Source organism: Argiope bruennichi, chromosome 8 (genome assembly GCF_947563725.1).
Source record: "Argiope bruennichi chromosome 8, qqArgBrue1.1, whole genome shotgun sequence".
Taxonomy (NCBI): Eukaryota; Metazoa; Arthropoda; class Arachnida; order Araneae; family Araneidae; genus Argiope; species Argiope bruennichi.
In genome coordinates, this window is record NC_079158.1 from 8,817,311 (window position 1) to 8,828,917 (window position 11,607).

At 28.2% G+C, this 11,607-nt stretch overlaps 1 protein-coding gene across 4 annotated transcripts in view; it reads left to right on the top strand.

Annotated features, from left to right (window-relative positions):
- Window positions 1-8,860, top strand: part of LOC129980844 (ecdysone-induced protein 78C-like) — a 30,994-nt gene extending 22,134 nt beyond the window's left edge. For all 4 annotated transcript variants that reach the window (XM_056091268.1, XM_056091269.1, XM_056091270.1 and 1 more), the window contains 2 exons: window positions 4,048-4,317; window positions 5,282-8,860. In XM_056091268.1, the coding sequence (XP_055947243.1) occupies window positions 4,048-4,313 (266 nt within the window). In that variant the 3' untranslated portion in view covers window positions 4,314-4,317; window positions 5,282-8,860. The remainder of the gene's footprint in view (window positions 1-4,047; window positions 4,318-5,281) is intronic.
- The last annotated feature ends 2,747 nt before the right edge of the window (window positions 8,861-11,607 follow it).

Below are 11,607 nucleotides of genomic sequence, written 5' to 3' on the forward strand. Positions count from 1 at the left end.
TTAGAAATTGTTTTGTTTTTAATTTTATTGAAAATTCTTGAATATGAGACTATTTATTGGAATTTGTAGCTACATTTAATCTCTAAAATCACCACAGATGTGTCAAGTGCAATCTTTTTCTTTAAAGAGTGAATTGGACTAGCTCATAGACTTTTAGAAAGGTGTATAATGTCTTGTTCTAATGAAGTTAGGAATTCAGTTTTGAGTGCTGTTAATTTTTGAGGTATGAGTAATCTCAATTTACTGAACCATCGAAATCCTTTAGCAAGTATACAATGATTTGTAAGAGAGTTTACTGGTATAAGATTGAGAGTAGGTTTGGTTATACAAGGAAATTCAAAAAGCAGTTGAAGAAATGGCAAGATGAATCGTCCATAATTGCTGTTAATCCAATTAATAGACCACTGCAAGTTTTGCCATTCATTTTAAGAGAAGTCAAGAGATTTTTGATATTGATAAGTAATTCATATCTTATTGAAAATTGCACCCCAAATTAGTAAAAGATATCTGCAGTTACAAAATTCCTGGAAAATAAACATCATAGGTCAAATCCAGAATTAAATGTCTATTACCATATGTTTAGGATAATTGATGAATTTGCAGCATAAAAAAAAGAAGTTCACTTGTGATGCATGCTTACTTAATTTTACATTTAAAAATGGAGAAAACAGAGCAAGCTCCATTGTTATCTATTAAAATTGATTTGTGACTGTAAATAAATAAGCAGTTTGATCCATTACAATCATCAGTATCTGCCACATTTTATTATTTTTTTAAGTTTTTCATATAAGAACACGGTTCTATACACTTTTTAGCTTTATCAGCATTATGACATCAATATTTCTTATTATTAGTGTCTGGGATAGAATATGATCAAAAATGAGATTTTGATCGAGTTTACTGACAATTTGTCGGTTTGTCTGTAAACTGGACAAACATCAAAGCATCTCAGAAAACCGCAAGAGGGGAAACGGGAGAGTGTGCCTCATCTGTAAGGCGACAGGTCGTTGGAAAGGGGCTTAAGAACGGCATGATAGAAAGTGCTATAGAAACAGATATTTATATTGTTATAACCTACATGATACTAAATGTTTAAAATTATGTAAGAAATTTAACAGGAACACAAAATTTTCATTTGGAACAATATAATTAAAGTTCAATTGACGCACACACATGCACACTCACACAATGAATGAATAAAAATTGATATTTTCGCCTAGATTTGAAATAACCCAAATGTTTTCTCTGTTGAGTGTAATATTTAATGATTATCAAAACAATCATTTTGATGTGAGTTGTATTTATTTGTATGATAATACAAGATAGCTATGATGCAAATTAAAGTAATAGTTTGAAATTAAAGAAAGCAATGTATGGCCCTAAACAAAGTGATCATAATTGCTACAGATATTTAATTACGATTCTTCAAAACATTGAACTTTTCATAATAACAATTTATTTCTCATATATTTTATCTTAAAAATAAGTGTGTTATTTATATATGTGTTTTTGAGTTTGTTACTTTTGCTAGAGACAAGCAAGTGCTGCAAAGTGTATTTTTTATCTTTAACTATTAATTTTAATAATACTAATCCAAGAAATGTTAGTAATCATTTAGAAATTCAGATGAGCTTAAGGAGAATTTATATGCATCAAACTAAGTATTTAAAAGTTATTTTAATAATTCAGTGTTATTGCAATGGTCAAAGTGTTTACTCCTTTAGATCCTAATCTTAATTATACTTATGTTGAAACTGATAAATGCTTACTTACATATCCTTTCTGAGAGTTGTTAAGATCTCTGGTTTTAGCTTATCATACTTAATCAGATACTCTATTTTCTTTTATATATGCCGATAATATCTATCAAATGTTGATCATTATAATGTTGGGTGTATTCAAAAGTATAATTTTTCAAAAGCCATTTGCAGTATTTTTATATATAAATGTATATTATCGTAGATTTTTGCATATTGTGAGAAATTAATTTCTGGTTACTTATGGGACATTAGGTTACATTTATTTAAAACAGAGATCAGCAAACGACCCAGAAATGTATTGCAGGAAGAACGATGCAGAGGAATTTTTGATTCTGAATAGCAATGGGAAGAGAAAGAGCTTAATTATGAGATTGAACCTGTAGAAAATATTCTTATTATTTCTAACTAAGACTAATTAAGAATGTATAATTTGTAATCTATTACTACAGATTTAATCTAAAGGCATGCCAAAGAAAAGTAAATTAGCTCATCAATAAGAACGATGAAATTTATGTCTGATGTATGTGTTTATGCCTTATACTCAAAAGAAAACTACTGCTTATCTAAAAATATTGTGCTCATTAAAAGGGAGAAACAATATATATGACTGCATAGCATAATTTACAACAAATATGGTTGTTACTGAAATGAATTAATGCAAAGGTTTTGAATTTTTCTTAAACAATTTCTATGATATTTTGTGATAATCAAGTTGCCATAATGTTTTCAAAGAATAGCATAGTAAACAATCAAATAAAACATATTTTTTATTTTTATATAAAAGATTTATCTAAGTGAAATTTAATTATGATCAACTATATGCCCAAAATAGAATATAGTAAATCTGTGTATAAAGGCATTGTTGAATTTGATTCTATTTCTGACAATTTTACAAATGGGAGCATATGTAGAACACACAATGTGGTTATAATTAAACTTTCCCTATAAACAGCATCCTACAATGCAAACAGGTGAACGGATTGCTATGAAATTTGGTATACAGACTATACACAAAATGTGCTCACGGAATTTCGAGAAATTTTTTTTAGTTCCAAAACGTCTACTAGAGGGCGCCTTTACCGGAAGAACATTAAAGTTAACACAATAAATTACCAAAATGGAAAACAGAAACAGTATTAACAATCCAGAACAAGAATTATGAGTAATAAAATGTAAAACCGAAAAAAGGTGTCAGTTATAGGAAAAAAAAATTGTGGAAATTTGCATCTTGCGAAGAAGAGGAAGCTTTATGCAAAACAGGTTAGGGTGTGAAACGTTTGCAGACGTTTTCATCTTTTATGTCCATGCGATTTCTGTTTATGGGGCCACTAAAAAAGTCTGGTGTATCATGCAGGTGTTGCGACACTGAATGACTTAAAGTACTCCATAACACTTCATTTGCGAAGCTTCACAACATCAGTAACTGATCAGTTCCGATCTGCTGTTGAACACACTGTCCATCGACTTGAAATTTTGCACTGTCCCAGACACGATTAATAACTTTTCCTCTTGTGTAGTTTTGTCCTAATCTGTTCTTTTTCTGCAAATGAACTGTTTTTTTCCCCCTCAAACAACATACTGTTATTTTTTCCTTACCTTTACTTAATGTGGTTCGATGACAATGTGATCAGAAACTAGTCAATAAATTTTAATATTGTTTCTAATTCTGTTTTGGTCCTTTATTGTGTTTAATGTTTTTCTGGAAAAGGAGCCCTTTGGTGGACATTTTGGAACTAAATTTTTTTTTTTGAAATCCCGTGAGTGCATCTCGTGTATAGTCTGTGACCAAATTTCATTGCAATCCGTTCATCCATTTGCTTTGTAGGAGGCTGTTTATTGGGGAAGTTTAATTATAACCCTGTATTTATGTAGGTAATTTACTGCCAAATAAGATGCACTTACTATCTTCAGGTAACCCTTTTTATATTTTGTAATTCATTTTTTCTGCATTTTTGTGTGTTATGATTTTGCTATAAACATGCTTTTATATATCACTGTTCCTTTCTTTCAGTCCACTGCACTGATGTCTCCACATTTATATCTAGCATTTTATTTTGAAACTTGTACTTGTGTGAGGCATGCTCTTTCTTTTGACATCTAAGATGATGGAATGAATACAAATAAAGTTTTTTTAAATATACTTTTTAAAAATTAGATTGTAATTACAGTAATAAAATCCCAAGTGTCTCTTTCCAGCAAAATTTTTTTCTATACTAATTATAAGGTAACAGATTTGTTAGTTTCCATATTTTTTTAACTGAATTTTAATGGCAACCATTTATTGTAGAACGTGATGGTCTTTACGACCATAAAGCCTTACAACCTCTTCAGGAGCAAATCTTGGAAGCCCTCCGGCAGAAAGTGACCGAGGAGCATTCAAGTGAACCGCACATCTTCCCTGCCCTTGTTGCCAAGCTCCAGGACCTCCACTTGCTGGGCCGTAACCACCTGGAGCATCTACGCTGGTTCAGAACCAACTGGATGCATCTGAGGCTTTCGCCTCTCTTCGCTGAAGTTTTTGACATTCCACAACATGATGTGGCACAAAGGTGAAGAGGTGAGTCCACATTTTGTAAAACATTGTTATGGAGTTATTTCGCAAAATTGTTTATCACAAGAATGCTTTAAAAAATGTAATTATAATAAAATGTAATTTCTGTAATTTATTTTACTGTTAAAAAATTATAACATTTGTATGTTTCAAAAATTTTTCCCATTTTTTTTAAAATTATTTTTTTCTTAAAGCAATTTTTTTTGTTTTGAATAATTTTGCTGTATATATTTTACTGTATTTGGTTGTATATTAAGTATCTTTATTTAAATGTCTGAACTAGGGTATTAGAATCTGTTTTCATTCATGTTTCCTTGTAATATGTGTTTTTCTTGCTGAGCCTTCAAAAATTTTTTTGAAATTCAAGAGTCTGAAATTACATACAGTTGATAATTTTTTAATAAAATGGGAAATTTTACTTAATAATTGAAGTTAAAATTTTTATTATAATTTCTTTTATTTCAGTATTAATTTGTTAATTTATTAGTTTTGAAGTTACAAAAAAAAAAATTGTAAAACAATTTTTTCTTACTTTTTTTGGTAACCAACGTTCCCCCCCCCCTTTATAACCTAAGTAAAACTTGTTAAAATTATTTTGAAAAATTAATATTTTTCTTTCAAATACAATAATAAGTAAAATTATTATTTATAGTAAGTAAAGTTATTATTAACTGAAAAAAATTTTTTTAGCATGAAGGTCATATATTTCAAATAAAAAAATAACTACATTTAAAACTTTGATAATTATATCAAAGGTTTATCAGCTGAAAGTGGTTATAAAAAGGTATTTGCGAACAATTTTATTTATTCTGAATTAATTTTCCTTGCAATTTAATAGATAGAATAGAGTATCTTCAAGTTATTTTTAATGTATTTAAGTTATTTTAATATTTATTGCAATAAAAACGTATGTGTCATTTATCACTATCTCCAAACTATAATTTAAGTTTTTTCTCCCTCTTTTTTGCAGGTCCCAGCCTAACTCCTGATGTTCTAAGTTATTAACTGCTTCAGAGAATGTCATTCTTGTAGATATTCTTGGGCCACCTTTTCTCTGTCATTGGTGTATACATGTGGATCATTTAGTGTTTATTAAATTGTTCTTTGCAGTAAGAACAATTCGAGAGAAAATTTTCTTTTGGGTGCAAAATGTTTTAGTTGTTTGGACACTCAAAACTTATATTTTGTTTTTATACAAAAATCTGGAATTCATCAGCTGTCTATTATTTTGGTCAGATAATATTTCAGTTCTGTGCAGTGAGTTTCCAAAGTAGATATCAAAAACTTTTCTGAAAAGATTTCAGAGAAATTTATCCACTTTAGAGCTAAATATGATGATCTCACTTTGATTGTGACAGTAAATGTTTTTGCTTGATATTGTGATGAAAATTGAAATTGTATTTTTAGTTCAATATTTTTTCCCACCCTAGTTTGTAAGATGTGTCTGCTCCTAATATGTAATTATTTTAATGTAACTTTCAGCTAAGCAAAACGAAGCAAAATTATAAAATAGCCAAATTATAATCTGAATGATGCTTTAACCATGAAGTTTACAAAAATAAAAAATCATTTTGCTTTGGATCCAAACATAAATAGCTTGACCACTTACAGAATTACTTAAGCTTATTTAATCTAGCAGTCATTAAAAGCTTTGAGACCATTTCTGATTGAACTAAACTGCTAAAATAGAATTATTTATGAATTACACAAGCAGTAAGTACAAGAATTATAATCCAGCTATTTGGCAATTTATTAAACACTAGAAGATCGATTTTTAATTCTTTAACTTGCTGCATTCTCTAACCTATTATTTAAAACCTCTGTTCTCTCTTTATCCATATACAAAGTTTCTGTTACTTGGCAAGTGTAGGAGAGATGGAAAGAAATGTTACTAATGAGAATATAATGTGGTGCCTGATTGAAATGCTTTTCTCTACATAGACCTGCTCTGTCAGGTTTCCTTCTTTCAAGAAAACACATTCATTCTCTATTTGTTTTTATCACTTCTGTGAAATACATTCACTTCATGTGTTGTCATTTTGTGCATCATCTAAACTTCATGCTGTAATGTCATATCCTTTTTCCTTCTGTAAGATGAGAAATGTTTCCCCAAATTATATTGGTTCAATTCATTTAATGTTTATTGTGAGCTTGAAGTGGCTCCACAGGGTCACATTTAATTTCATGTGAAGAGTTGGTAATCTTATTGATTTTAAATGAGGTTTCAAGGTGGCATTGGCATAAGAAAAAATATCCATCTTTATAACATTTGGACTGTATATGGATTGAAGTATTAGAAATCAATTTAAATTCATTTGGAATTTCAGATATATATTTTTATAATAAGGTTGTTATTAACATCATCTTATCTATTTGATGTTGAGATTACATTGTTTAGTATTAACATCAGTATTCAATTTTTTTTAAAGTTTAGGTAAGACTATCTTTTTGATCAAAATGTATTTAAACATATTATTAATGGATCAAAGGAATGAGGGAATATATTTTTAGTATGGAGGAGGGAAGAAAAATGTAACATTTCCTATAATAAAATTGAAACTGTTGTTTTCAACTTTCTAACATTTTGAACTTAACTTTCTGTGTTGGATTCAATTATATCTTGTCTTTTGCAGAAGATCCCTCCCCAAACAGATTTTAGAATTTTGATGAATTTCAAAAACTTTTTTTTGTTTTGTTTTCGTAACAATTTTTTGTTTGTGGAATGCATTAATTTTTATTATTTTCAATTTACCCCTCCTTTTTTTTTCTCATTTCTAACAAGAACCTGTAGTAGGAGGTTGATTTGCATCATATGCTGGGTATATTGTGGTGAAATTGGAGTCTTGAGCCATTAAATTTGCATGCTGAAAGTTTTGGCTAAGCAAATGAAAGTTTCAATAATGTAGCAAAAATTGCTGCGAGACAAGCCCTCCACAATGAAATGTAGGAACTCTAATAGTTTCCGATCAAGATGCCTTTTCTTCATTAATTGCAAGACAGTATTAGCAAAATTTGGTGACTTTTTCATAAAGCAAATTGTATTTTTGAGATTATATTATTGAATGCTTATAGAGTTACATGATTCAGCTGATTATTGATTTATGATGTGGAAAATTATTCTGCCTTTGTATTTGCAGTCATGGGTCAATCAGCATCTTTGAAAGAAAATATTGAATTTTCATTTTAGAATTGATAAAAAATTGCAATCAAACATTTTATTTTATTTCATTGATTAGTATATTTATTATTTACTAAGATTTTTTTTTTTTTTTGTACAGAAGAACTTCTAAAATCAAAATGTTTATTGAGTTATTGTTATCCTAACAGAATTAATATTCTTATTATTTATATGCATATTTGTGTGTTTTTGTTGGTAATGTGATTGTGTTCTAAAAATATTGTAAATTCTTTTGAAGTATGGCATAAGTCTTAATTGTGAAGAATTGCTTTCTTTTTATAATAATACTACTATTATTGAAAAATCAAAAAAAATTATTTCAAAGATTGCTTTATAGCTGTTAATTTATTTTGTTCTATTTATTATGTTACTGTTATGTAGTTTTTTGAAGTGGCAGCTCTATTTGTCTGGTTACTGAAATTTTTGAAAAGTTTAATGTTTGCAACCAGGCTGAGTGCAGTTTGTTCTGTAGGATTGAATCAGAATTTCTCATTTATATCACATGAGCCTTTTTTATATTTTCTTCTTTAATATATTTCTGAATAAACATAGTGTATTTTTCAGAGAAATTATTATGAAGAAGAGCTCAAAAGTGAGATCTTTTCATATTGTCATATCTTACTCTTTTAATTCCCGGATTTTACTTATACTCTTATATGAAGTAAACCAAATAAAATCTAAAAGTTAAGATAATATGCTAATTACTTTAAGGAAAAGAGGTGTTTTTTACTCACTTTTATTTGTCTCGTTTCATTTTTGTGAGATGGAATTTTGTAATTAATTTTTTACTCATTACCAGATGGTAAAGAGTTCTGCAAAATTGTATACAGCATTTATTAATTATTCATAATTAAATTTGATTGGATTTATTTAAATTTTTGATTCTGTATATATGATGTCTTCTGGTAGTGAATTTGAAAGAATATTTATTATAACGAAAAACTAGAAGGGGAAAAAAAATTTTAATTATGGTAGTGCATTAATAAAATCATTTTTGTGAACAGTGTTTTTTAATAAATGAATATTAATCAGATTAACAGAACCTGTTTGTTAGGAGATGTGTATAGAAAGAAAATGTTTATATAAATATTTCTAGAGAATGCCTTACTGAGAGATATTTTATTGGAAGTTATTTTTGTCGTTTGATATTTTTATCATGTATAAAAGAAGAAGTTGTAGCTAACAATGTGTGTGCACTTAATGTCATGGTATTGCAGCAAGTATGAGCTACTGTAATGTTGTGTTGTACACCTTCAACCATCACTGCCACTTCCACAGAGATGGCCTTCATATCACGACTTCTTAGCCAAACTGTGGAGTTTGTAGTATTCTGAGGAATCAGTAAATAAAAAAAAAATTTCATACTATGCATACATATGTTTTATTTTCTCTTTGTTGTTGTATCTTTCTTCTCATGCCATTAGTTGCCATTTAGAAAACACTCTCCTTCTGCCAACTACAAGCAATGTTTTGAGGCAACACTTGTGATACTTAGATTCTGTATTCTTCTTAGTAGTACCATTTTTTTCCCCCAAATACAGTCTGAAGAAATTGTTTTTGTTTTTTGTACATTACCTTTCAAAAGTTAATTCACTGTTAACTTCTCAAAATATTGAGTAAATTTCTAAAATTCTAAATGTAACAGATAAAATTCTAAAATTTTATATTAAGATGTTTGTTTACAGCCTATTGCATTATTTTGGCATTATAGGCTATAAATTAAATAATTTCATTTATAATAAATTATAATAAAATATTAAAATTATTATTACTTATAATTATATTGTTGTTATTAATTAATATTATTAATTATAATAAAAATATTAAAATGATATTTAGTATATTTTAACTTTTTTATCAATGAATTATTAAAATACTTTTACTGCATATAATTTTAGTGCAAAAGTTGTATTTTTTTACAATATGCCAGAAAAAAAATGTACTCAATTCACTGTGGACTTACACAACTGAATGTACTAAATGTATGAAGGCTTCCAAAAATAAATATAAAACAAAATGTTCATGTTGCTCTAAAGAATTAGACATTTCTTATGTGAGAGAAGCAGCTGTGAAAGCACATATGAAGGATAAGATTTTATTTTAATCATATATTTTCTGTGGCAATTTAAATTAGAAAATTATTGACTCATGGATTCTGTTCAGAAAATTGAATTCTTCTTTGGATTCTTAATCTATCATTTTTATATATTTGATGCTACTTGGCTTTTAAATATATATGTATATATAAATTGGACGCAATATATTTGTCAACCCAGGAAGTGCTAGGCCTCTGAGGCCCAAGGTTTTTAAATATATATAAGTTTGTGATGGGACCCTCTAAATTTGGAAATAATCATATTCATGCAAATTTTGCAGATAGAAGCATGAGACTTTGTGCTTATAGATGCATTTAGGAAAATATTTTACTTATTGCTCTTACTCTCTATGAAAAATTAATGTTTCTTACTTATTATAAATATCTACCGAAACCAAAGCATTGTTTATATTTGCCTGTCTTGTTTAAAGAAACTTAGCAACTGAAAGTGTCCCTGCAGCAATATTTAAGGAAATAAATGATGAAATAGGATGCACTTTTTTTTTTGGATACCCTGTGTGTATATTTAGATTTATCTGAACAAATCTAGTTATTGAAGCATATTCTCCCTATTTCTTGATGCTTTATGAATATTGTCATGATAATAGAATTAAATCCATATAAACCTTAGTAATTTAATAATTTGAATAATTCCATCTAGGGATTGCAATACCGGGATACCGAATACCGGTATTTTGAGCCATTTGTACAATTTTGTAATACCGGTATTCACAAGTTTAAATACCGGTTTTTCGGTATTTACTAGAAATTTTTAAAATGGTCTCCACTATATGTTCAGGGATCACCAACATAGCAAAATAGCATTCGTTTTAGTTTTTATGTCTCCCTAACGGGCGAAATTAATGGCTTAATTAATTGCTTAAATCTAAATTAGCGAATATGGATTATCCCTGAAAGAAAATATTGTATCCATAACGACTGATGGAGCAACAATTCTGAAAAAAGTTGGAAAGTGAATTGGTGCAAATCAGCAGTTGTGCTATGCACATAGAATTCAATTAGGAGTAATAGATGTATTATACCAAAAATATAAAGATCAGAAAATCCAAATACTGTGGATATAGAAACTTCGGATTCCAACTTTGAAAAGAGTAAGAGTAAGAGTGAGAGTAATATTGACAATGAAGATAATGACAATGTAATTGTTGAAGAAGATATTGCTAATGAGGATGAAATATTAACCTATGAAGAATTGCTTCCTATAATTTGATAAAGTTCGAAAAATTGTTAAAATATTCAAACGTTCCCCTATAAAAAGGATATATTACTAAAATATATACTAACTGAAAATAAAACAGAATATATGTTAATATTAGATTCTAAAACACGTAGGAACAGTTTACTCTTAATGATGGAAGATTTTTGAAACTGAGAAATCCAATCCAAAAAGCAATAATTGACTTAAACCTGTAAATTAATTTTTCAGATAGGAAATTCGACTTAATATCCAGAACTATATCAGCTCTACTTCCAATAAAACTGACTTGAGGCATGATGTCGGAGATATTCTAATTTATTAACAGCTAATGCAACAATAAATTTCATGTTGCAGTCACTGAAAGAACAGCACACATTAGTATCTGAAGAATTATATATTACATTGAAAAATCGCACAGAAGAAAGGCATACCGAAATAGAAAATGTCTTATGATATTTACATAATTCTAATGATTTTAAAAATGAAAATGAAAAGAAGAAAAGAAAATAACCAATTCAAATCTGATTAAGTTAGAGTAAAGTTTCTTAAAATGTTTTCGACCACAAACCTATCCCCATTCAGAATTCTGTTCAATTATCGAAGATAATGATGTCACTCTTGAACAAAAATTAGAATTAGGGATAAATAATAATAAAAAAAAAATCAACGAACCAAAATACAATACAGAAATCAGCTATATCCAAAACTAATCACATTTCAAAAATTTGTAATAGTACCACAAACTGAATAGTGATATTTACACTTTTTTTGTGATTTAAATAAATAAGATGTTTCTTTACTTTT